This window comes from Ranitomeya imitator, chromosome 1 (assembly GCF_032444005.1).
Source record: "Ranitomeya imitator isolate aRanImi1 chromosome 1, aRanImi1.pri, whole genome shotgun sequence".
NCBI classification, from domain to species: Eukaryota; Metazoa; Chordata; class Amphibia; order Anura; family Dendrobatidae; genus Ranitomeya; species Ranitomeya imitator.
This window is the reverse complement of record NC_091282.1, coordinates 1218565225-1218592179: the sequence shown is the minus strand read 5'-3', so window position 1 is coordinate 1218592179 and position 26955 is coordinate 1218565225. Positions and strand designations below refer to the sequence as shown.

The window sequence follows — 26955 nt, the reverse complement described above, 5'->3', positions numbered from 1 at the left end:
GAGCTGGCATTGTTGGTGAGCGCCGTACAAATGCTCCTGATCTGCCATACATATACAGAGGACACCAAGAGAAGACAAGCAGACAGAGAACCGGACCCTCCAGCCTGGGGGCTCCACAGCAGTAACGGGCGGGTGTCTGCTGTATGAGACTGCCGGCACCCACAGGGCATGGAGCTAGAATTGTGGGTAAGCGCCGTACAAATGCTCTCAATCTGCCATACATGTACAGAGGACACCAAGAGAAGAGAAGCAGACAGAGAACCGGACCCTCCTGCCTGGGGACTCCACAGCAGTAATGGGCGGGTGTCTGCTGTATGAGACAGCTGGCACCCAGAGGGCATGAAGCTGGCATTGTGGGTGAGCACCGTACAAATGCTCCCGATCTGCCATACATATACAGAGGACACCAAGAGAAGAGAACCGGACGCTCCGGCCTGGGGGCTCCACAGCAGCCATCTCCAGATTAGGTGATCAGTCCTCCTACTTTTTGGGATCCATGGGAGATTGGGCAGCTCCAGCAACATAAGCAGCTGAGTGATGGATACAAGTTATCAAAAGTTTTCTAAGAGTTTTTGGGCCCTTTAATGTTTTGCCCCTCTGCTTGAATAAAATGACAAAATCCAATTGTCAGTCCGCATCACTGAGATGGGACCCTGTGGAGGAACGCTGATCTTCTGGCCACAAGGAGTCAGCGTAGACCTGATGGCCCCTATATACAGTGCCATACAGGGGAGGACATCTCATTGGTGAGGGCACAGGAGCCCGAGAGCTCAGGGGGCCATAGACAGAACTAGAGGACTGTTCTTGCCCAGGGGTTTCCTCTGAGGCTACCCACCTCCCCAATGAGCCCCTTATCTGCCCCGATATCCCGGGGGAACGTTTCGGCCTCGTGCCCCTTTGTTTTTGTGGACGGTGTCGGATCATGAAATGTTCACCACCCGATTGTAGAAAATCTCAGGAAACAATCTGGCGCTGGCCGAAAGCCCCATGACGCGGTGTTAGTCACCCGGAGCTCTGCGGAGTCACCTGGAGCTCTGCGGGGTCTCACATTCCTCATGAGGGGTCACTAATACCCTATGGATCATCAGGAGACACCCGGGGATCCCCACATTACTCCGCTTGTCACTGCCACCCTGGAAAGGTTTCCGTCCTCCAGCCTGGATTGTCGGTGGGGTCACCTCGTTCTCTACTATTTTACGCTTTGCAGGCAAGCAGGGGTTAAGGCGTGAGGACCTTCTACCAGGGATGGTCCTGGGGGTGACTGGAAGAGTGACCCAGAATTAAGGCTCTCACTGCCCGGTGGTCACAATCGGGGAAAACCAGAGACTTCATTTCCAGAAGGAGAATTGTGCGCGGAGGACCTCCAGGGTGTAACGACCACCGCCGCCTCCTCCTGTCTCTGCCTCCTTATATCTCCACCTCCCCTGTCTCTGCCTCCTTATATCTCCGCCTCCTTATATCTCTGCCTCCCCTGTCTCTGCCTCCTTATATCTCCGCCTCCTTATATCTCTGCCTCCCCTGTCTCTGCCTCCCCGTGTCTCCGCCCCCTAGTGTCTCCGCCTCTTTATATCTCCGCCTCCTTATATCTCCGCCTCCTCCTGTCTCTGCCTCCTTATATCTCCACCTCCTCCTGTCTCCGCCTCCTTATATCTCCGCCTCCTTATATCTCTGCCTCCCCTGTCTCTGCCTCCTTATATCTCCGCCTCCTTATATCTCTGCCTCCCCTGTGTCTGCCTCCCCGTGTCTCCGCCCCCTAGTGTCTCCGCCTCCTTATATCTCCACCTCCTTATATCTCCGCCTCCTCCTGTCTCCGCCTCCTTATATCTCCGCCTCCTCATGTCTCTGCCCTGTTTCCGCCTCCTTATATCTTCGCCTCCCCTGTCTCTGCCTCCTTATATCTCCACCTCCTCGTGTCTCTGCCTCCCCTGTCTCCGCCTCCTTATATGTCCACCTCCTCCTGTCTCTGCCTCTCCTGCCTCTGCCTCCTTATATCTCTGCCTCCTCATGTCTCCGCCTCCCCTGTCTCTGCCTCCCCTGTCTCCGCCTCCTTATATCTCCACCTCCTCGTGTCTCCGCCTCCCTGTGTCTCCGCCTCCCTGTGTCTCCACCCCTAGTTTCTCTACCTCCCCTGTCTCCGCCTCCCTGTGTCTCCGCCCCCTAGTGTCTCCGCCTCCCCCTGTCTCTGCTGAGGTCTGCGCTTTCCTGCAGTTGTATCTCAGGATGCAGCCCTGTTGGCTGGAGCACAAGTAGGAGGAGAAGTTCTCTCCTTCCTCCCTCACTGATGTCACCAGTGAACTACAATTCCCAGCAGTTATGGGGCAGCAGCATCCAAACAGCAGAGGCTGTGAGATACGTGTCCAGAAAATCTGCATTTATTGCTCTGTGATTGGCTTCCAGGGAGAGCTGCCAGAGGGCGAAGGAGACACAAGATGACGGAGACAGAAAGCTGCTCCATGGGCGGAATATGGCGGCTGAAGGCAGAGCTGAGAGCAGAGAAGGTCATTGGTAGAAGATTGCATAAGTGCGCACACCCTGCTGTATACACCGTGCGCAGAATTATTAGGCAAGTTGTATCTTAGAGGATTATTTTTATTATTGATCAACAACTATGTTCTCAATCAACCCAAAGACTCATAAATATCAAAGATTAATATTTTTGGACGTTGCAGTGGGTTTTTTAGATTTGGCTCTTAGGAGGATATCTGTTTGTGCAGATAACTATTACTGTGCAGAATTATTAGGCAACTAAATAAAAACCAAATATATTCCCATCTCACTTGTTTATTTTCACCAGGTAAACCAATATAACTGCACAAAATATAAAAATAAACATTTCTGACCTGCAAAAACAAAACCCCCATAAATGAGTGCCCAATACAGCCCCTTTCTTTATGATGACACCCGGCAGCCTCCATCCATAGATTCTGTCAGTTGCTTGATCTGTTTACGGCCAACATTGCGAGCAGCGGCCACCACAGCCTCCAGACACTGCTCCGAGAGGAGGACTGTTCTCCTCCCTGTAGATCTCACATTTTATGATGGACCACAGGTTCTCTATGGGGTTCAGATCAGGTGAACAAGGGGGTCATGTCATTATTTGTTCTTCTTTGAGACCTTTCCTGGCCAGCCACGCTGTGGAGTACTTGGAGGCTGTGATGGAGCATTGTCCTGCAGGAAAATCATGTTTTTCTTGAATGATACCAACTTCTTCCTGCACCACTGCTTGAAGAAGTCTTCCAGAAACTGGCAGTAGGTCTGGGAGTTGAGCTTCACTCCATCCTCAACCCGAGAAGGTCCCACAAGTCCATCTTTGATGATCCCGGCCCATACCAGTCCCCACCTCCACCTTGCTGGCGTCTGAGTCGGAGTGGAGCTCTCTGCCCTTTACTGATCCAGCCTCCAGCCCGTCCATCCGGCCTCCGGCCCGTCCATCCGGCCCATCAAGAGTCACTCTCATTTCATCAGTCCATAAAAGCTTTGAGAAGTCAGTCTTCAGATATTTCTTGGCCCTGTCTTGACGTTTTATGTTTCTTGTTCAGAGGTGGTCGTTTTTCAGCCTTCCTTACCTTGGCCGTGTCCCTGAGTATCGCACACCTTGTGCTTTTTGTTACTCCAGTAACGTTGCAGCTCTGAAATATGGCAAAACTGGTGGCAAATGGCATCTTGGCGGCTTCACGCTTGATTTTCCTCAATTCATGGGCAGTTATTTTGCGCCTTTTTTGCCCAACACGCTTCTTGTGACCCTGTTGACTATTTGCCATGAAACGCTTGATTGTTCGGTGATCACACTTCAAAGGTTTGGCAATTTCCAGACCGCTGCATCCATCTGCAAGACATCTCGCAATTGTGGACTTTACCCTCTATAGGGTTCTGATGTCATTAGACAACACCCCTCCTCATTACAGAGATGCACATCACCGGATTTACGTAATTGGTAGTTGGCTCTCAGCCTGAACAGCTTGGAGTAGAACAACATGTATAAAGAGTATCTTGTGATCAAAATACAACTTGCCGAATAATTTTGCACACGGTGTACATGGCTGCAGGTCATTGGTAGGAGACTGCATAAGTGCACACACCACGCCGTGTACATGGCTGTAGGTCCTCATCATGAATCAGTGTGAGCATTGTGCAGCGGTCGCTGCGGGGCTTATGGCCTGGTCTGGTGATGCACACACATATATGACACAAAGCGAGGGCCCCGGAGGTGAGGACATGTGTGACTGGGTGATACTGAGTGATGAGACACTGTAAGGGGTCTCTCCACCCCACGGATCACACACCGTATACTAAAGCACTGGCTCTTACTGCTGACAACCCGCCTGTGTACATGTGTGAGGTTGTCAGCCTCGCCCCCTGGTATTAGTGATTTATCACCAGCCCTCCTTGATTTGGGCCATGATTCATTATGGGATGGGAGGCAGCTCTGGGTCTGTTATTATTTAAATGTAGCTTTTGTCCTTTCAGGCCAGCAAGGGTTAATGTAAATTTCCTTGCTGGCAGCTGCTTCCTGGCTAGTCAACTGATGTGGATGGTGACCACTCCCACCATCCTATAAAAAGTCACATGACGCATCAGCTGACTGTCGGTGATAGAGCCATCTATGTTGACCAAGCCTGGAGTAAGGAGCTCTCTGGTTGCAGTGGTGAATCTGCTGGATTGGTGGAGTTCGTGGTCCTGGTGCCTTCCCTCTCCTCAGGTTTCTGGGGCCTTCCCTCTCCTCGGGTTTCTGGTACCTTCCCTCTCCTCAGGTTTCTGGGGCCTTCCCTCTCCTCAGGTTTCTGGTGGCTTCCCTCTCCTCAGGTTTCTGGTGGCTTCCCTCTCCTCAGGTTTCTGGGGCCTTCCCTCTCCTCAGGTTTCAGGTGCCTTCCCTCTCCTCAGGTTTCTGGGGCCTTTCCTCTCCTCAGGTTTCTGGTGCCTTCCCTCTCCTCAGGTTTCTGGGGCCTTTCCTCTCCTCAGGTTTCTGGTGCCTTTCCTCTCCTCAGGTTTCCGGTGCCTTTCCTCTCCTCGGGTTTCTGGTGCCTTCCCTCTCCTCAGGTTTCTGGTGCCTTCCCTCTCCTCAGGTTTCTGGTGCCTTCCCTCTCCTCAGGTTTCTGGGGCCTTTCCTCTCCTCAGGTTCCTGGTGCCTTCCCTCTCCTCAGGTTTCTGGTGCCTTCCCTCTCCTCAGGTTTCTGGTGCCTTCCCTCTCCTCAGGTTTCTGGTGCCTTCCCTCTCCTCAGGTTTCTGAGGCCCGGTCCCCTCACTTTGCAGCTACTTTCAGTACAGTTTTTGGGATGGGAAGCTGGAACAGTGGAGATCCGCGGCGCCCGTGCTAATGAGGCACAGAGATGGCGGGTTCTTTACGACAAGATGAGAGGAGGAGATAGTGTGAAGAGTGAGAGAGGCCCCAGGTAATGGCAGTCGCTGGGAGCAAGACTGCTGGGAATACATGCTCAGTCTGCTGGGGGAAGTAGGTACTGCTGTGACTACTGGGAGAAGGAGGTGCTGCTGTGACTACTGGGAGAAGGAGGGCAACAAAATTAATAAAGGGGATGGGAGAACTACAATACCCAGATATATTAGCGAAATTAGGATTATTTAGTCTAGAAAAAAGACGACTGAGGGGCGATCTAATAACCATGTATAAGTATATAAGGGGACAATACAAATATCTCGCTGAGGATCTGTTTATACCAAGGAAGGTGACAGGCACAAGGGGGCATTCTTTGCGTCTGGAGGAGAGAAGGTTTTTCCACCAACATAGAAGAGGATTCTTTACTGTTAGGGCAGTGAGAATCTGGAATTGCTTGCCTGAGGAGGTGGTGATGGCGAACTCAGTCGAGGGGTTCAAGAGAGGCCTGGATGTCTTCCTGGAGCAGAACAATATTGTATCATACAATTAGGTTCTGTAGAAGGACGTAAATCTGGGGATTTATTATGATGGAATATAGGCTGAACTGGATGGACAAATGTCTTTTTTCGGCCTTACTAACTATGTTATGTTATGTTGCTCTGTCTGCTGGGAGAAGGAGGAGCTGCTGTGACTACTGGGAGAAGGAGGTGCTGCTGTGACTACTGGGAGAAGGAGGTGCTGCTCTGTTTGCTGGAAGAAGGAGGAGCTGCTGTGACTACTGGGGGAAGGAGGTGCTGCTGTGACTACTGGGAGAAGGAGGTGCTGCTGTGACTACTGGGGGAAGGAGGTGCTGCTGTGACTACTGGGAGAAGGAGGTGCTGCTGTGACTACTGGGAGAAGGAGGTGGTGCTGTGACTACTGGGAGAAGGAGGAGCTGCTGTGACTACTGGGGGAAGGAGGTGCTGCTGTGACTACTGGGGAAGGAGGGCATTTTTTATGGCAGAGGCCTCTGACTTCTCTCCACAGAGCAGACTCATCACATACAGGAGATGGAGTTCAGATGCCACCTAGCGCCCCTTGTGGTCAGGACATGATGGTGCCGCTGATATTAATGATTGTGTCTCTTCAGGTGGATCCCGCTGGCGGGGAGATCGCGGTGACGTCAGGAGGACGACATCTCATCCTGGAGGTGAAGAGGAACCAGTGAGTGTCGGCGTCTCCTCTTTATCCCCCTGTGAATCGTATTTATTGTATCTGTTATTATGTTTCGCTTTTGCTGTTGATTGATCCTTTGTTTCACCCGGGAATGAAACCAGAAGAATGAGCCCCAAAGCGGAATATTCACAGGGCCCCTCTCCACCATCAGCGGCTGCAGCAAAAAATCAGATCTGGGCAATGAAAGCGGAGGCTCAATATGGCACCACATGTGGACGCAGGCGCCGAACCTTCTACAGGCACAAACCGCTCTCTGCAATCAGCCGCCATCTGTCTCTCCCGTCAGGCCTGGAGGGCAACACTGCGGCATTACAGCATTACAGCACACCCCCGAGGTTCTACCTGGTGCCACGACGCACACTCTCAGGCTCTTCCTGTCACCACAGCGCACACTCAGGCTCTTCTTGGCACCACTGATCACACTCTCTCAGGCTCTTCTTGGCACCATGGCGCACACTCTCTCAGGCTCTTCTTGGCACCATGGCGCACACTCTCTCACGCTCTTCTCGGCACCACGACGCACTCTCTCAGACTCTTCCTGTCACCACGACGCAAATTCTCTAAGACTCTTCTCGGCACCACAGTACACACTCTCTCAGGCTCTTCCTGGCACCACGGCGTACACTCTCTCAGGCTCTTCCTGTCACCATGGCACACACTCTCTCAAGCTCTCCTTGGCACCACGGCGCACACTCTCTCAGGCTCTTCTCAGCACCACGGCGCACACTCTCTCAGGCTCTTCTCGGCACCATGGCGCACACTCTCTCAGGCTCTTCTCGGCACCATGGCGCACACTCTCTCAGGCTCTTCTCAGCACCACGGCTCACACTCTCTCAGGCTCTTCTCAGTACCACGGCGCACACTCTCTCAGGCTCTTCTCAGCACCACGGCGCACACTCTCTCAGGCTCTTCTCAGCACCACGGCGCACACTCTCTCAGGCTCTTCTCAGCACCACGGCGCACACTCTCTCAGGCTCTTCTCGACACCATGGCACACACTCTCTCAGGCTATTCCTGTCACCATGGCACACACTCTCTCAGGCTCTTCTCGGCACCATGGCGCACACTCTCTCAGGCTCTTCTCAGCACCACAGCGCACACTCTCTCAGGCTCTTCTCAGTACCACGGCGCACACTCTCTCAGGCTCTTCTCGACACCATGGCGCACACTCGCTCAGGCTCTTCTCGACACCATGGCGCACACTCTCTCAGGCTCTAATCGGCACCATGGCGCACACTCTCTCAAGCTCTTCTTGGCACCACAGTGCACACTCTCTCAGGTTCTTCCTGTCACCACGGCACAATCTCCAGCTCTTCTTAGCACCACGGCATACACTCTCTCAGGCTCTTCTCGGCACCACGGCACACTCTCAGGCTCTTCTTGGCACCACGGCGCTCACTCTCTCAGGCTCTTCTCAGCACCACGGCGCACAGTCTCTCAGGCTCTTTACGGCACCACGGCGCACACTCTCTCAGGCTCTTCTTGGCACCATGGCGCACACTTTCTCAGGCTCTTCTTGGCACCTCGGCGCACACTTTCTCAGGCTCTTCTTGGCACCACGGCGCACACTTTCTCAGGCTCTTCTTGGCACCACGGCGCACACTCTCTCAGGCTCTCCTCGGCACCATGGCGCCCACTCTCTGAGGCTCTTCTCGGCACCATGGTGCACACTCTCTCAGGCTCTCTTCTGCAACACGGTGCACATTCTCTCAGGCTTTTCCTGGCACCACAGTGCACATTCTCGAAGGCTCTTCTTGGCACCACGGCGCACATTCTCTCAGGCTCGTCTTGGAATTCACGGCGCACATTCTCTAAGGCTCTTCTTTGCACCACAGCACACATTCTCTCTCAGGCTCTTCTCAGCACCACGGCGCACACTCTCTCAGGCTCTTCTTGGCACCACGGCGCACACTCTCTCAGGCTCTCCTCGGCACCATGGCGCCCACTCTCTGAGGCTCTTCTCGGCACCATGGTGCACACTCTCTCAGGCTCTCTTCTGCAACACGGTGCACATTCTCTCAGGCTTTTCCTGGCACCACAGTGCACATTCTCGAAGGCTCTTCTTGGCACCACGGCGCACATTCTCTCAGGCTCGTCTTGGAATTCACGGCGCACATTCTCTAAGGCTCTTCTTTGCACCACAGCACACATTCTCTCTCAGGCTCTTCTCAGCACCACGGCGCACACTCTCTCAGGCTCTTCTTGGCACCATGGCGCACACTCTCTCACGTTCTTCTCGGCACCACGGTGCACACTCTCTCTGGTTCTCTTCTGCACCACCAGCACACTCTTTCAGGCTTTTACTGGCACCACAGTGCACTCTCTTAGGCTCTTCTTGGCACCACGGCAAACACGCTCTCAGGCTCTTCTTGGCACCACGGCAAACATGCTCTCAGGCTCTTCTTGGCACCACGGCGCACACTTTCTCAGGCTCTTGGCACCACGAAGAACACTCAGCCTCTTTTTCACAACACGGAGCACACTCTCTGCCTCTTCTTGGCACCACGTTGCACACGCCTCCCCTTCCTTGCACCACAGTGTACACTCTCAGGCACTTCCTGGTACCACGGCGCACACTATCTCAGGCTCTTCTTGGCAGCTCAGCGCACACTCTCAGCCTCTTCTTGGCACCACGGCGCACACTATCTCAGGCTCTTCTTGCCACCACGGCACACATTCTCTCAGGCACTTCCTGGTACCAAGGCGCACATTCTCTCCGGCTTTTCTTGACACCATGGAGCACACTCTCAGTCTCTTTTTTGCTCCACGGGGCACATGCTTACTCTTATTGATACCATGGCGCACACTCTCAGCCTCTTTTTGGTACCATGGCGCACACTCTCAGCCTCTTTTTGGTACCATGGCGCACACTCTCAGCCTCTTTTTGGTACCATGGCGCACACTCTCAGCCTCTTTTTGGTACCATGGCGCACACTCTCAGCCTCTTTTTGGTACCATGGCGCACACTCTCAGCCTCTTTTTGGTACCATGGCGCACACTCTCAGCCTCTTTTTGGTACCATGGCGCACACTCTCAGCCTCTTTTTGGTACCATGGCGCACACTCTCAGCCTCTTTTTGGCACCATGGCGCACACTCTCAGCCTCTTTTTGGTACCATGGCGCACACTCTCTCAAGCTCTTCTTGGCACCTCGGCGCACACTTTCTCAGGCTCTTCTCTGCACCACCAGCGCATACTCTCTCAGGCTCTCTTTTGCATCACTAGCACACTCCTTCAGGCTTTTCGTGGCACCACAGTGCACTTTCTCAGGCTCTTCTTGGCACCATGGCGCACATTCTCTCAGGCTCTCCTCGGCACCATGGCACACACTCTCTCCGGCTTTTCTTGACACCATGGCGCACACTCTCAGCCTCTTTTTGGTACCATGGCGCACACTCTCAGCCTCTTTTTGGTACCATGGCGCACACTCTCAGCCTCTTTTTGGCACCATGGCGCACACTCTCAGCCTCTTTTTGGTACCATGGTGCACACTCTCAGCCTCTTTTTGGTACCATGGTGCACACTCTCAGCCTCTTTTTGGCACCATGGCGCACACTCTCAGCCTCTTTTTGGCACCATGGCGCACACTCTCAGCCTCTTTTTGGTACCATGGCGCACACTCTCTCAAGCTCTTCTTGGCACCTCGGCGCACACTTTCTCTGGCTCTTCTCTGCACCACCAGCGCATACTCTCTTAGGCTCTCTTTTGCACCACTACCACACTCCTTCAGGCTTTTCGTGGCACCACAGTGCACTCTCTCAGGCTCTTCTTGGCACCATGGCGCACATTCTCTCAGGCTCTCCTCGGCACCATGGCACACACTCTCTCCGGCTTTTCTTGACACCATGGCGCACACTCTCAGCCTCTTTTTGGTACCATGGCGCACACTCTCAGCCTCTTTTTGGCACCATGGCGCACACTCTCAGCCTCTTTTTGGCACCATGGCGCACACTCTCAGCCTCTTTTTGGTACCATGGCGCACACTCTCAGCCTCTTTTTGGTACCATGGCGCACACTCTCAGCCTCTTTTTGGTACCATGGCGCACACTCTCAGCCTCTTTTTGGCACCATGGCGCACACTCTCAGCCTTTTTTTGGTACCATGGTGCACACTCTCAGCCTCTTTTTGGCACCATGGTGCACACTCTCAGCCTCTTTTTGGCACCATGGCACACACTCTCAGCCTCTTTTTGGTACCATGGTGCACACTCTCAGCCTCTTTTTGGCACCATGGCGCACACTCTCAGCCTCTTTTTCGCACCATGGCGCACACTCTCAGCCTCTTTTTGGCACCATGGCGCACACTCCTGAGTCTTTTCCTGGTACCGACCATTTTCAGTGCCGTCTGCCATTAGAGAACATGTCATAACCACTAGGTGTAGTGATCGATTGGTTTCTGGAACCTTTACCTAATGTGCACTGTCGACTCTAGAATGGAAACGATACATTGTAACAATAAAACAATACATCACTGGTAAACAATGGAGGAAGCTGCGGCCATATAACCCAGCGCACACAGCTGACCCACTTAGTCTCCCTGCCCCCACAGCAGCTGGATTCAGTTAGGGCCTCTCTGTCCTGAGCCAACTGTAATGGATCCGTCTTACTCATCAGTATCAGCTTTGCTCACGTGGACTGAGATCCAGACAGAACAGGGAGAGGAAGTAACAGAGGGCGAGAGACGGGCGGAACATCTGCGGAACGCAGAGCAACAATGTATCTAATGTAACACTACATAATACTCCACTGTAAGAGCGCTCACACTGCAGACGGAGGTCTCTACTGTAAGAGCAGTCACACTGCGGAGGTCTCTACTGTAAGAGCAGCCACACTGCGGACAGAGGTCTCTACTGTAAGAGCGGCCACACTGCAGACGGAGGTCTCTACTGTAAGAGCGGCCACACTGCGGACAGAGGTCTCTACTGTAAGAGCGGCCACACTGCGGACAGAGGTCTCTACTATAATAGCGGTCACACTGCAGAGGTCTCTACTGTAAGAGCGGTCACACTAGGTCTCTACTGTAAGAGCAGCCACACTGTGGATTCTATACTGTAAGAGTGGTCACATTGTGGATTCTCTACTGTAAGAGCGGCCACACTGCAGAGGTCTCTACTGTAAGAGCAGTCACGCTGTGGAGGTCTCTACTGTAAGAGCAGTCACGCTGCGGATTCTATACTGTAAGAGCGGCCACACTGGATTCTCTACTGTAAGAGCGGCCACAATGCAGAGGTCTCTACTGTAAGAGCGGTCACGCTGTGGATTCTCTACTGTAAGAGCGGTCACGCTCTGGATTCTTTACTGTAAGAGCGGTCACGCTGTGGATTCTCTACTGTAAGAGCGGTCACACTGGATTCTCTACTGTAAGAGCAATCACACTGTGGATTCTCTACTGTAAGAGAGGTAACACTGTGGATTCTCTACTGTAAGAGCGGTCACACTGTGGATTCTCTACTGTAAGAGAGGTCATGCTGTGGATTCTCTACTGTAAGAGGTCATGCTGTGGATTCTCTACTGTAAGAGAGGTCACGCTGTGGATTCTCTACTGTAAGAGAGGTCACACTATAAGTTCTCTAATGTATGAGCGGTCACGCTGTGGATTCTCTACTGTAACAGGGGTCACACTGTGGATTCTCTACTGTAAGAGCAGTAACACTGTGGATTCTCTACTGTAAGAGCGGTCATAAAATAGTAAAAAGTCAGCAATTTATTTCCACAAAAGAAGTGACTGAGTCTGCGTTTTATCTGTTTATAGAAACAGTACAAAAGTCTCCAGATCCTGAAGTCTGCCAGAAAGTTCCAGAACTTTCATTAAATAAAATTTCCTCTGGATCATTGTTCTACTGACTCGCAGTTATCAGCCACTTCAGCACCGTCTGGGTCTCACTTTTCTGTACCAGAGTTTATTTATTGAAAAGTTTCAGATTCGGGTTTTATCCAACACGTTCTCAACACAGAGAGAAAACACCGAGCGGGCGGGCGGGAGCATAAGTCCAGAATGTCTAATAATCCGGCACCTGGTAATCCAGTATGTCTAATAATCCGGCACCTGGTAATCCAGAATGTCTAATAATCCGGCATCCGTTAATCCAGAATGTCTAATAATCCGGCACCTTGTAATCCAGAATATCTAATAATCCGGCACCCGGTAATCCAGAATGTCTAATAATCCGGCATCTGGTAATCCAGAATGTCTAATAATCCGGCACCCGGTAATCCAGAATGTCTAATAATCCAGCACCCAGTAATCCAGAATGTCTAATAATCCGGCACCCAGTAATCCAGAATGTCTAATAATCCGTCATCTGGTAATCCAGAATGTCTAATAATCCGGCACCCAGTAATCCAGAATGTCTAATAATCCGTCATCTGGTAATCCAGAATGTCTAATAATCCGGCACCCGGTAATCCAGAATGTCTAATAATCTGGCACCCGGTAATCCAGAATGTCTAATAATCTGGCACCCGGTAATCCAGAATGTCTAATAATCCGCATTTACGGTTCCCGTTATTGAATTGTAACGGTTAGGGTGGGAGCACGTACAATACATGAGATGAAACGCGTCGGCTCCTGAGGATGACTCAATGTGTGATGTTCTGTGTATGATCAGATAGTGCCGACACTGATGTGTGATTACAGCCCTGTGCACGCATATAGCTTTGGGGTGTGGTTTACTGAACAAAAGGAACAGAATATTCAATGTTAAATGTAATCCAGAACAATAGGCAGTGTTTATCTACAAAAGGCAGCATATACAGCTACATAAAATAAAATGGATTAACAGGTAATCTTACTACGCTGGTCACAGAGATGGCTCAGCTAGCGGATGGAATCAATCCTAATGAAAACATCTGGTTGAAGTGGAGGTATCTTCCTTAGCATTGAACACATCAAAATTTGCTTTGTCCTTTAATCAGCACCTAAGTTACACTCACACATCCCCATTAATGCGCTCACGTGGGCCGGGTTGTGGAATGTTCTCAGCCCTTCTGGATTTTATGGCATTCCCCACTTATCAGATATCTTTGCCTCTGAAGATTGCAGACTTTTGAGATCACTGCCATATTTTTTTTTCATCAGTATTTTACCTTTTCATAGATGTAAACATGACATGGCTGATGCCAGCAATCTGACCATTATTGATTTGGGGCTTATAGGCAGGTGTCACAGTAATGAGAAAATATGTATGCTCTTCCCCAATTAGTCCTGAAGTTGAAAATCCATGTGTCATCAATATTAGATCTATACAAACCCATGTCCCCGCTTAATTGTAAAGTGCTGCAGAATATATTGGCGCTATATAACTAAAAATTATTATTATTATTATTATTACAAACCCCAATATTCATAACTTTCCACCGGTGTTCAACTGTCTATTGTAAATGTTTTGATGGAAATAGGGAATTTCATAAAATTTTGAAGGGCTGAGAGCATCCCACATCCCGGCCCACAAGAGGTCATGAAGGGGAGGTTTGTGGGTATAACTCAGGTGCTGATAAAAGGTCACGACGAATTATGATCTATGTTCACGATCCCCTTCGCTTGAAGTTTGCAATCGCAATGCCCTCCTTCGCCAAGCCGAATCATCTCTGAGATCAGCATAGTAAGTTTCTTTTGTTGGTCCTGTTTATTTTATGTAATTGTATATGCTGTATTGTTTTGTCCCCTTTGTAAAATCTCTTGTATATTTTTTTTATAACCTCTGCCTATTATTCTGGATTAACTATGAAAATGAATAGTTCTGTTCCTTTTGTTCTGTAAACTGTACCCCGAAGCCATATGCTACCAGAACAGGAAATCGGGTGGCCTGTATAAAAATGACTGGTGGTGGCAGCGAGTAGTTCTTGGGTTATCGTAGGGTTAGCAGTGTCCGTATCGGGGTATACACATATTCCATGCGTGGAAATCGGAGGTGTAAAAACCATACACTCACTGTTCGTTTCTCAATAACCGGCCTTTATGGAAACCGCCGCAGCCTCCATTGTTAATCATCAGGCAATAGCGTAATTGTCTGGATGATAGGTGGCAGCAGAGAGCGTGGGTGGATGTCCAGATGATAGGTGGCAGCAGAGAGCGTGGGTGGATGTCCAGATGATAGGTGGCAGCAGAGAGCGTGGGTGGATGTCCAGATGATAGGTGGTAGCAGAGAGCGTGGGTGGATGTCCAGATGATAGGTGGCAGCAGAGAGTGTGGTTGGATCTACGTGATCTCCCCGGCTGTGATCTTGGACAGTTGGTGACAGTGGTGGGATTCTGCATGACCCCTCCAGTGTCATTCATTGACACCTGCCTTGTTTGTTCACATCAGGCAGTCTTGGCTTCACAGGGAACTTTCATGGTTAACGCTTCCTACCTTAATTGGTTTCCTCACCCCCCAATGATACATAATTTCCCATCTGTTAATTGGGCAATTCTACTTCAATGGGACTTAGAATGTCAGCTCTTCACCCCACTGCAATCCTGCGTGACGGGTGGGGCGAGTGAGGGGGTCACTGGAGCCGCTCTATGGGGTCTAGCGTCTACACACGGTGTATATGACGCCGTCTGACACATGCACTAAAATGTGTGCACAGTAAGAAGACGGGTGGTCACCAGATACTGATGATGGAGGAGATGGGCGGTCACCAGATACTGATGATGGAGGGGACGGGCGGTCACCAGATACTGATGATGGAGGAGACGGGCGGTCACCAGATACTGATGATGGAGGAGACGAGAGGTCACCAGATACTGATGATGGAGGTTGTGAAGGATTACCCCTTCCTACCACGTCACCAATCCGTGACGTCACTACACAGGCCCAGCTCTCCGGCGCCCCCTTTGTCTCTCAGGTCAGTAAGGGAACTGCACCTAGAGCAAATGGCCGCCGGGGAGACTGCCCTGGTACCCACACTGGGTATTCTAGGATTCGCAATCAGAGTAAAAGGATCAGCCCAAAATTAATTTATGATTTAATTGCCTTAAGGGCGCACTAGATAATTACAAGAAATATACAGTCACAATATATCAAGCGTTACAGTCAGAGTACAATATAACAATAATAATACAAGGCTTAAAAGTATAAAGCTGGAGGTCAATTTACCAGGTTGAAGGTCGCTTGTGGAAGCCGGGGGGGCATAGCATTCCGCAGGTCCAAAAACTTAGTTGCCGGGCAGCCCCCAGAAAGCATGTGCTTGCTCCCCCCTCTGGCTGGCATACCCTGTTCCTTTTTTTATTCAAATACATTTTTATTAAGAATAACAAGGCAATTAACATGTTACATTTACATTTTCAATATAGAGTATTTCCCCCCTCCCCCTTCAAACAGCCCCCTTCGATCCCAAAGCCCCCCTCCCCCACCCCACAAAGCAGCTCATCTTGTTAATTACTACCATCATTAAAACAATAGAGTATCTAATCCCTCAACCATTCGTATAAGCCACACTTCACATTACTATCCCATAGCAATCCATGGAGACCACATTTTATTGAACGTTTCAGTTTTCCCTTTCTTCTATACCCTGTTCCTTAAGAAATCCTCATCGTCTTCTTCTGTGGAGTGAGACCCTCCCAGTGACCTCAGCTTCTTCTTATACCTGGCTGAGCCCCCCTGCCTGCAGCTGGGTGGGCTTAGCAATCTCCACCCCCTCTGCCTCCCTGCAAGATTTATTCCAATTTCTAATAAATGGGATAACTTCCCTCAGGATGATCGGATCAGCACACGGGCAGTACCAGCGCCTGTGGTTTGTTCTGCCGGTCGTACTGGGATCAAACCTGGACCCATTCGGTCCCTGTGGGAGGCTGATCTCTATATCTCGGGTTTCATGCCTCCCACCGCCACGGGAGTTGCACTGTTAGATGCACAATTTCTTTAGGGCAAGGAGAATATTTTTTATGAGCCTGTACCTTGGACAATGCGTCCATAATTCACAATTCCATGTTGGAGACGGTTCGGCTGGGCTGCCATAATAGATGTGTATCCAGTGGCCACTTGGCATGCGTGTTTTAATTAAGCCCCAAGCATTTCCAAGCCCCCCTGCTGGCGTGGTTTCCTCAGTGAGCTTTTAAAATACCGTCTACAGTTTACACTGAGCTCAGCCCGTTAGCATACTAATAGGAACTTTATTCATTAGAAAAAGGTGGGGGCCAGGAGCGCTCCTGCTGCCGACCTGAGACCAGGAGACAAAATGGAGTCACGCCAATCTGTGTTAGTACGCCCGTCCAAAGATGGCGGCTGTTCCCTCATCACACCTCCCTGCTTTAGAGGGCGCTAGGGGGCATCACATTCCTGTGTTCCCCCATGCACCCTTCCGCATCTTCTCCTTGACGGGACAACCCATCAGCATTACTATGGTCTCGGCCTCTCTCCCCCTGAGCCTGTCTCTGCCTCCTCCTCTCTGAGGCTGACTCTGTCCCTCCTCTCTCTCTGAGGCTGTCTCTGCCCCCTCCTCCTTCTCTCTCTGAGGCTGTCTCTGCCCCCTCCTCTCTCTCTCTGAGGCTGTCTCTGCCTCCTCCTCCGTCTCTCTCTGAGGCTGTCTCTGCCCCCTCCTCCTCCGTCTCTCTCTGAGGCTGTCTCTGCCCCCTCCTCTCTCTCCCTGAGGCTGTCTCTGCCCCCTCTTCCTTCTCTCTCTGAGGCTGTCTCTGCCCCCTCCTCCCTCTCTCTGAGGCTGTTTCTTCCTCCTCCTCTGTCTCTCTCTGAGGCTGTCTCTGCCCCCTCCTCTCTCTCTCTGAGGCTGTCTCTGCCCCTCCTCCTTCTCTCTCTGAGGCTGTCTCTGCCCCCTCCTCTCTCTCTCTGAGGCTGTCTCTGCCCCCTCCTCCTTCTCTCTCTGAGGCTGTCTCTGCCTCCTCCCCTCTCTTCCTGAGGCGGTCTCCGCCTCCTCCTCTGTCTCTCTCTGAGGCTGTCTCTGCCCCCTCCTCCTCCTTCTCTCTCTGAGGCTGTCTCTGCCCCCTCCTCTCTCTCTCTGAGGCTGTCTCTGCCCCCTCCTCCTCCGTCTCTCTCTGAGGCTGTCTCTGCCCCCTCCTCTCTCTCCCTGAGGCTGTCTCTGCCCCCACTTCCTTCTCTCTCTGAGGCTGTCTCTGCCCCCTCCTCCCTCTCTCTGAGGCTGTTTCTTCCTCCTCCTCTGTCTCTCTCTGAGGCTGTCTCTGCCCCCTCCTCTCTCTCTCTGAGGCTGTCTCTGCCCCTCCTCCTTCTCTCTCTGAGGCTGTCTCTGCCCCCTCCTCTCTCTCTCTGAGGCTGTCTCTGCCCCCTCCTCCCTCTCTCTGAGGCTGTTTCTTCCTCCTCCTCTGTCTCTCTCTGAGGCTGTCTCTGCCCCCTCCTCTCTCTCTCTGAGGCTGTCTCTGCCCCCTCCTCTCTCTCTCTGAGGCTGTCTCTGCCTCCTCCTCCTTCTCTCTCTGAGGCCGTCTCTGCCCCCTCCTCTCTCTCGCTGAGGCTGTCTCTGCCCCCTCCTCCTCTCTCTGAGGCTGCCTCTAACTGTCGGTCCCTGGGCCACGCCTCCGGTGAGCCCTGCTGGACCGATACCCGGTACAGCCGTCCCTGGTCCCAGACCACCCGCTCGCGGTCTGACTCCCCGGGAGGCTGTGCCGCCTGCTCCTTAAGAGCTTTCAGGCTAGCATCAGCTTCCAACGCTTCCTGAAATCCCTGACTCAATGTGGCAAGAATGGACGACACCGCCACATCCACCGTCAGCTCCCCGGGATCTGTCTCCTGGCCGCTGTCTGACTCGGCAGCCACTTGGTCAGAGAGGGTGAAGCCGTCGGACCTCTGCAAGGCTCCTTGGGCTCCGGCGCTCCCACTCCTGGTGACAGCGGCCACGACCGCTGTGCCCACGGGTAGCGCCTGCTTCCCCCCGGCTCCTGACCAAGTCGCCGGGTCAGGCAGACTTCCCTGCCCTCCTGACATCCCGGGTGTGGGGAACTCCTGCCCTAGGGTCTTACCTGGTGGCTCCTCTCTCGGGGCGCCTCCTCCCCCCATGGCCTGTTCCTCTTCCCGCAGGGGCCCTAGACTCAGCAGGCTGGATTCTCTTAGGGGCCCTACACTGCCCGTAGCAGCCCCTCCCTCCACCTCTGAGCTCTCCCCTACAGTCTCCTCACCTGTCCTCCCCGTGAGCCCCGTGTGTGTGGTGTCAGTGCATGGAGTACCCTCAGGTTTCACTCCCTCCCCCACTGTTGGAGGCACATTCAACACATCAACATTCACAGTAGAGTCATGACATTCTTGGGGAGCCGAACTTGGGGGTTCAGTGGCCACATACTGAGACACTAACCGCCCCAAATCGGTCCCAAGTAATACATTAGCAGGAATATTTGACGTTACTCCCACCTCCCGTACTCCCCTCCCGGCACCCCAGTCCAAAAACACCTTTGCGACAGGCAGCGCCGGTTCCACGCCTCCAATTCCGGAGACGGAAAGGGTTCTCCCCGGCACCAAGTCTTGAGGGGACACCACCTCAGGACGTACCAGGGTTCGTTCAGCGCCTGTGTCCCGCAGTCCCATGACCGCTGAGCGGCCGATAGTGACGGGTTGGTAATTGTCCAGGGACCTCCCACCACCCCCTCCCACACATAAAACAGTGGACGGTTTCGGGGACATGGATGGGGCCTTAAGACGCTGGGGACATGCGGTCTTGAAGTGTCCCAGCTGGTTGCAGTGATGACAACGTCTGGGTTCTGCGCCTGGCCTGGAGAGGGCAGCAGGGGGGTACACCCCTTGCACTCTGGGGGCTGGGGAAACAGGGGCAGGATTGGGCTTACCCCCTCTCCAGGAGCTGCTGGCAGGCTTCTTCGGCTCAGGCGCCCTGTTATTGGCATACTCGTCTGCCAGGGCGGCTGTAGCAGAAGCCCCCTTCGGTTTCCGGTCACGGAGGAACTGCTGGAGGTCCTCTGGGCAGTTCCACAAGAACTGCTCCGTGACGAACAGTTCCTGGACCTCCTGGCGGGTGGTGAGCGCTAGACCCGAGGTCCAGTGCTCTGCAGCTCTCAGCAACGCCCGCATGTGGTCGGTCCAGGTGTCCTTTGGGCCCCGCTGCAGGCTCCGGAACTTACATAGTAACATAGTAACATAGTTAGTAAGGCCGAAAAAAGACATTTGTCCATCCAGTTCAGCCTATATTCCATCAATTAATAAATCTCCAGATCTACGTCCTTCTACAGAACCTAATAATTGTATGATACAATATTGTTCTGCTCCAGGAAGACATCCAGGCCTCTCTTGAACCCCTCGACTGAGTTGCGGTAAGACTCTGGGGTGAGGTTGTAGTGCTGGATCAGGGCCCGCTTGATGCTGCTGTAGTCCTGCTCCGCCCCGGCAGGTAAGTCCCCCAAAACTTCCAGGGACTTACCCCTCAAACGGGGGGTCAGGTATCTTGCCCACTGATCCGGGGCCAGATGGTGTTGAAGGCAGGTCCTTTCAAAGGCCAGCAAGAAGGAATCCAGGTCTCCATCCTTCTCAAGCAGAGGGAAGTCCTCGGCTCGGACTTTGGAAGCCCTGGACTCTGGTGGTGCTGGGGCGCCCAGCGGGAGCCCGCGTTGAGCCATCTCCAGTCGGTGCTGGCGCTCCGCTGCCCGCTCAGCAGCTCTCTCTGCCCGCTCCTCTGCTTCACGGCGTTCTGCCCACTCCTCTGCTTCACGGCGTTCTGCACGCTCGGCCTCAGCTGCTTTCTCTGCAGCTGCCATGAGTCTCATATAGGCGTCTTCATTACCCGCCTCGAGACGTGCCACTGCCGCTGCAACAAGGGCCGCTGATGTGGACAGGCTGGGGCGGGTAGGTGGTGGGTAGTCCCTTGCCGGACTAAGCACGGGTGGCTGGCTCCTTGGGGAGTCTGGGCTGAGCTCCCCCTCGCCTGGAACAGTACCGTCCACCACCACCTCCTCATAGGCCATAGCACTGGCCTGCGCCCTCACTGCGCTCCTGGTGCCATCAGCCATCTTTGGAACCTCTGGTTACTGACACAGCTGTAACCTCGACCTTGCACACAACTTATTATATCTACACTCTGACCGTCTAGTGCTGGGCTGACCTTAAGACCCCAGCAGTGAAAGATACCGCTGGTAGTCTCTAGTGTCTGGGAGTAGGAGTCCCACGCACACTATTACTCTGATCCCACGTACGCTGCCACCACTGTGAAGGATTATCCCTTCCTACCACGTCACCAATCCGTGACGTCACTACACAGGCCCAGCTCTCCGGCGCCCCCTTTGTCTCTCAGGTCAGTAAGGGAACTGCACCTAGAGCAAATGGCCGCCGGGAAGACTGCCCTGGTACCCACACTGGGTATTCTAGGATTCGCAATCAGAGTAAAAGGATCAGCCCATAATTAATTTATGATTTAATTGCCTTAAGGGCGCACTAGATAATTACAAGAAATATACAGTCACAATATATCAAGCGTTACAGTCAGAGTACAATATAACAATAATAATACAAGGCTTAAAAGTATAAAGCTGGAGGTCAATTTACCAGGTTGAAGGTCGCTTGTGGAAGCCGGGGGGGGCATAGCATTCCGCAGGTCCAAAAACTTAGTTGCCGGGCAGCCCCCAGAAAGCATGTGCTTGCTCCCCCCTCTGGCTGGCATACCCTGTTCCTTAAGATATCATCATCATGTTCTTCTGTGGAGTGAGAGCCTCCCAGTGACCTCAGCTTCTTCTTATACCTGGCTGAGCCCCCTGCCTGCAGCTGGGTGGGCTTAGCAATCTCCACCCCCTCCGCCTCCCTGCAAGATTTATTCCCATATCTAATAAATGGGATAACTTCCCTCAGGATGATCGGATCAGCACACGGGCAGTACCAGCGCCTGTGGTTTGTTCTGCCGGTCGTACTGGGATCAAACCTGGACCCATTCGGTCCCTGTGGGAGGCTGATCTCTATATCTCGGGTTTCATGCCTCCCACCGCCACGGGAGTCGCACTGTTAGATGCACAATTTCTTTAGGGCAAGGAGAATATTTTTTATGAGCCTGTACCTTGGACAATGCGTCCATAATTCACAATTCCATGTTGGAGACGGTTCGGCTGGGCTGCCATAATAGATGTGTATCCAGTGGCCACTTGGCATGCGTGTTTTAATTAAGCCCCAAGCATTTCCAAGCCCCCCTGCTGGCGTGGTTTCCTCAGTGAGCTTTTAAAATACCGTCTACAGTTTACACTGAGCTCAGCCCGTTAGCATACTAATAGGAACTTTATTCATTAGAAAAAGGTGGGGGCCAGGAGCGCTCCTGCTGCCGACCTGAGACCAGGAGACAAAATGGAGTCACGCCAATCTGTGTTAGTACGCCCGTCCAAAGATGGCGGCTGTTCCCTCATCACAGAGGTGATGGGCGGTCACCAGATACTGATGATGGAGGAGACGAGAGGTCACCAGATACTGATGATGGAGGTGATGGGCGGTCACCAGATACTGATGATGGAGGAGACGGGCGGTCACCAGATACTGATGATGGAGGAGACGAGCGGTCACCAGATACTGATGATGGAGGTGATGGGCGGTCACCAGATACTGATGATGGAGGAGACGGGCGGTCACCAGATACTGATGATGGAGGAGACGGGCGGTCACCAGATACTGATGATGGAAGAGACGGGCGGTCACCAGATACTGATGATGGAGGAGACGAGAGGTCACCAGATACTGATGATGGAGGTGATGGGCGGTCACCAGATACTGATGATGGAGGAGACGGGCGGTCACCAGATACTGATGATGGAGGCGACGAGAGGTCACCAGATACTGATGATGGAAGAGACGGGCGGTCACCAGATACTGATGATGGAGGAGACAGGCGGTCACCAGATACTGATGATGGAGGTGACGGGCGGTCACCAGATACTGATGATGGAGGAGACGGGCGGTCACCAGATACTGATGATGGAGGAGACGGGCGGTCACCAGATACTGATGATGGAAGAGACGGGCGGTCACCAGATACTGATGATGGAGGAGACGAGAGGTCACCAGATACTGATGATGGAGGTGATGGGCGGTCACCAGATACTGATGATGGAGGAGACGGGCGGTCACCAGATACTGATGATGGAGGCGACGAGAGGTCACCAGATACTGATGATGGAGGAGATGGGCGGTCACCAGATACTGATGATGGAGGAGACGAGAGGTCACCAGATACTGATGATGGAGGAGATGGGCGGTCACCAGATACTGATGATGGAGGAGACGGGTGGTCACCAGATACTGATGATGGAGGAGACGGGCGGTCACCAGATACTGATGATGGAGGCGACAGGCGGTCACCAGATACTGATGATGGAGGAGACGGGCGGTCACCAGATACTGATGATGGAGGAGACGGGCGGTCACCAGATACTGATGATGGAGGCGACAGGCGGTCACCAGATACTGATGATGGAGGAGACGGGCGGTCACCAGATACTGATGATGGAGGTGATGGGCGGTCACCAGATACTGATGATGGAGGAGACGAGCGGTCTCCAGATACTGATGATGGAGGAGACGGGCGGTCACCAGATACTGATGATGGAGGAGACGGGCGGTCACCAGATACTGATGATGGAGGAGACGGGCGATCACCAGATACTGATGATGGAGGAGACGGGCGGTCACCAGATACTGATGATGGAGGAGACGGGCGGTCACCAGATACTGATGATGGAGGAGACCGGCGGTCACCAGATACTGATGATGGAGGAGACAGGCGGTCACCACATACTGATGATGGAGGAGACAGGCGGTCACCAGATACTGATGATGGAGGAGACAGGCGGTCACCAGATACTGATGATGGAGGAGACGGGCGGTCACCAGATACTGATGATGGAGGAGACGGGCGATCACCAGATACTGATGATGGAGGTGACGGGCGGTCACCAGATACTGATGATGGAGGTGACGGGCGGTCTCCAGATACTGATGATGGAGGAGACGGGCGGTCACCAGATACTGATGATGGAGGAGACGGGCGGTCACCAGAGACTGATGATGGAGGCGACGGGCGATCACCAGATACTGATGATGGAGGAGACGGGCGGTCACCAGATACTGATGATGGAGGTGACGGGCGGTCACCAGATACTGATGATGGAGGTGACGGGCGGTCACCAGATACTGATGATGGAGGAGACGGGCGATCACCAGATACTGATGATGGAGGAGACGGGCGGTCACCAGATACTGATGATGGAGGAGACGGGCGGTCACCAGATACTGATGATGGAGGTGACGAGCAGTCACCAGATACTGATGATGGAGGAGGCGGGCGGTCACCAGATACTGATGGTGGAGGGGACGGGCGGTCACCAGATACTGATGATGGAGGTGACGGATGGTCACCAGATACTGATGATGGAGGAGACGGGCGGTCACCAGATACTGATGATGGAGGAGACTGGTGGTCACCAGAAACTGATGATGGAGGCGATGGGCGGTCACCAGATACTGATGATGGAGGTGACAGGCGGTCACCAGATACTGATGATGGAGGCGACGGGCCGTCACCAGATACTGATGATGGAGGCGACGGGCGGTCTCTAGATACTGATGATGGAGGTGACGGGCGGTCACCAGATACTGATGATGGAGGCGACGGGCAGTCACCAGATACTGATGATGGAGGCGACGGGCGGTCTCTAGATACTGATGATGGAGGAGACGGGCGGTCTCTAGATACTGATGATGGAGGTGACGGGCGGTCTCTAGATACTGATGATGGAGGAGACGGGCGGTCACCAGATACTGATGATGGAGGCGACGGGCGATCACCAGATACTAATGATGGAGATGACGGGCAGTCACCAGATACTGATGATGGAGGCGACGGGCGATCACCAGATACTGATGATGGAGGCGACGGGCGATCACCAGATACTGATGATGGAGATGACGGGCAGTCACCAGATACTGATGATGGAGGCGACGGGCGATCACCAGATACTGATGATGGAGGCGACGGGCGATCACCAGATACTGATGATGGAGGCGACGGGCGATCACCAGATACTGATGATGGAGATGACGGGCAGTCACCAGATACTGATGATGGAGGCGACGGGCGATCACCAGATACTGATGATGGAGGCGACGGGCGATCACCAGATACTGATGATGGAGATGATGGGCAGTCACCAGATACTGATGGGATTCCCATTTCACCTGATGCATGTGGTGGCAGCATGAATTGCAGTTTGGCTACGTGGCTACATCTAGGTGTATAACTCTTTGAACCTTTGCTGGAGACAATACTCGTCTGTCTGTGCCCCCAGCCGGCTCCTCGCAGCGCTGAGCTGGTGACTGACAGGTCTCTCCCATAAACTATTAACACTTCTGTCTATGGAAGCTTCTCGCTGTGCAGCGTTTAATGCACAAAGGCCGGAAGGTTTATCCAGAGTAATAAGTGACGCTGTCTGTAGATGTGATGCATGAGGAATGATACATTGTATCTAGGTGTGTGATACATTGTATCTAGGTTTGTGATACATTGTGTTAGATATATTCCTCTGGAATTTCACGCCTCAACACGTCCAATTATCCACCACCCTCGGCTCCTTCAGACGGAACCTGAAAACCCATCTCTTCAGGAAAGCCTACAGCCTGCAATATCCATTCTACCGTCTCACCAACCACCCGAGCTGCCGCCACGTCACCAACCACCCAAGCTGCCGCCACGTCACCGGCCACCCGCGCTGCTGCTTCACCAACCACCCGCGCTGCTGCCTCACCAACCACCGGCACTGCTGCCTCACCAACCACCTGAGCTGCTGCCTCACCAACCACCCGCGCTGCTGCCACGTCACCAACCACCCATGCTGCCGCCACATCACCAACCACACGTGCTGCCACCACATCACCAACCACCCGTGCTGCCACCACATCACCAACCACCCGTGCTGCTGCCACGTCACCAACCACCCGAGCTGCCGCCACGTCACCAACCACCCGAGCTACCGCCACTTCACCAACCACCCGAGCTGCTGCCATGTCACCAACCACCTGAGCTACCGCCACATCACCAACCACCCGAGCTGCCGCCACTTCACCAACCACTCGAGCTGCTGCCATGTCACCAGCCACCCGAGCTGCCGCCACTTCACCAACCACCCGTGCTGCCGCCATGTCACCAACCACCCGAGCTGCCGCCATGTCACCAACCACCTGAGCTGCCGCCACGTCACCAACCACCCGAGCTGCCGCCACTTCACCAACCACCCGTGCTGCCGCCATGTCACCAACCACCCGAGCTGCCGCCAAGTCACCAACCACCCGAGCTGCCGCCACGTCACCAACCACCCGAGCTGCCGCCACTTCACCAACCACCCGAGCTGCTGCCATGTCACCAACCACCCAAGCTGCTGCCACATCACCAACCACCCGAGCTGCCGCCACGTCACCAACCACCCGAGCTGCCGCCACTTCACCAACCACACGTGCTGCCGCCACGTCACCAACCACCCGAGCTGCCGCCACTTCACCAACCACCCGTGCTGCCGCCACTTCACCAACCACCCGAGCTGCCGCCATGTCACCAACCACCTGAGCTGCCGCCACGTCACCAACCACCCGTGCTGCCGCCACTTCACCAACCACCCGAGCTGCCGCCATGTCACCAACCACCTGAGCTGCCGCCACTTCACCAACCACCTGAGCTGCCGCCACTTCACCAACCACTCGAGCTGCTGCCATGTCACCAGCCACCCGAGCTGCCGCCACTTCACCAACCACCCGAGCTGCCGCCATGTCACCAACCACCTGAGCTGCCGCCACGTCACCAACCACCCGAGCTGCCGCCACTTCACCAACCACCCGAGCTGCCGCCATATCACCAACCACCTGAGCTGCCACCACGTCACCAACCACCCAAGCTGCCGCCACTTCACCAACCACCCGAGCTGCCGCCACGTCACCAACCACCCGAGCTGCCGCCACTTCACCAACCACTCGAGCTGCTGCCATGTAACATAGTAACATAGTAACATAGTTAGTAAGGCCGAAAAAAGACATTTGTCCATCCAGTTCAGCCTATATTCCATCATAATAAATACCCAGATCTACGTCCTTCTACAGAACCTAATAATTGTATGATACAATATTGTTCTGCTCCAGGAAGACATCCAGGCCTCTCTTGAACCCCTCGACTGAGTTCGCCATCACCACCTCCTCAGGCAAGCAATTCCAGATTCTCACTGCCCTAACAGTAAAGAATCCTCTTCTATGTTGGTGGAAAAACCTTCTCTCCTCCAGACGCAAAGAATGCCCCCTTGTGCCCGTCACCTTCCTTGGTATAAACAGATCCTCAGCGAGATATTTGTATTGTCCCCTTATATACTTATACATGGTTATTAGATCGCCCCTCAGTCGTCTTTTTTCTAGACTAAATAATCCTAATTTCGCTAATCTATCTGGGTATTGTAGTTCTCCCATCCCCTTTATTAATTTTGTTGCCCTCCTTTGTACTCTCTCTAGTTCCATTAT

The 26955-nt window shown here is 53.2% G+C and overlaps 1 protein-coding gene across 1 annotated transcript in view; it reads left to right on the top strand.

Annotated features, from left to right (window-relative positions):
• The window catches only part of LOC138657334 (disintegrin and metalloproteinase domain-containing protein 33-like), a 105672-nt gene that overhangs the window by 52751 nt on the left and 25966 nt on the right, over positions 1-26955 (top strand). Inside the window, exon 3 of the mRNA XM_069745069.1 lies at positions 6462-6535. Within this exon, the coding sequence (XP_069601170.1) occupies positions 6462-6535 (74 nt within the window). The remainder of the gene's footprint in view (positions 1-6461; positions 6536-26955) is intronic.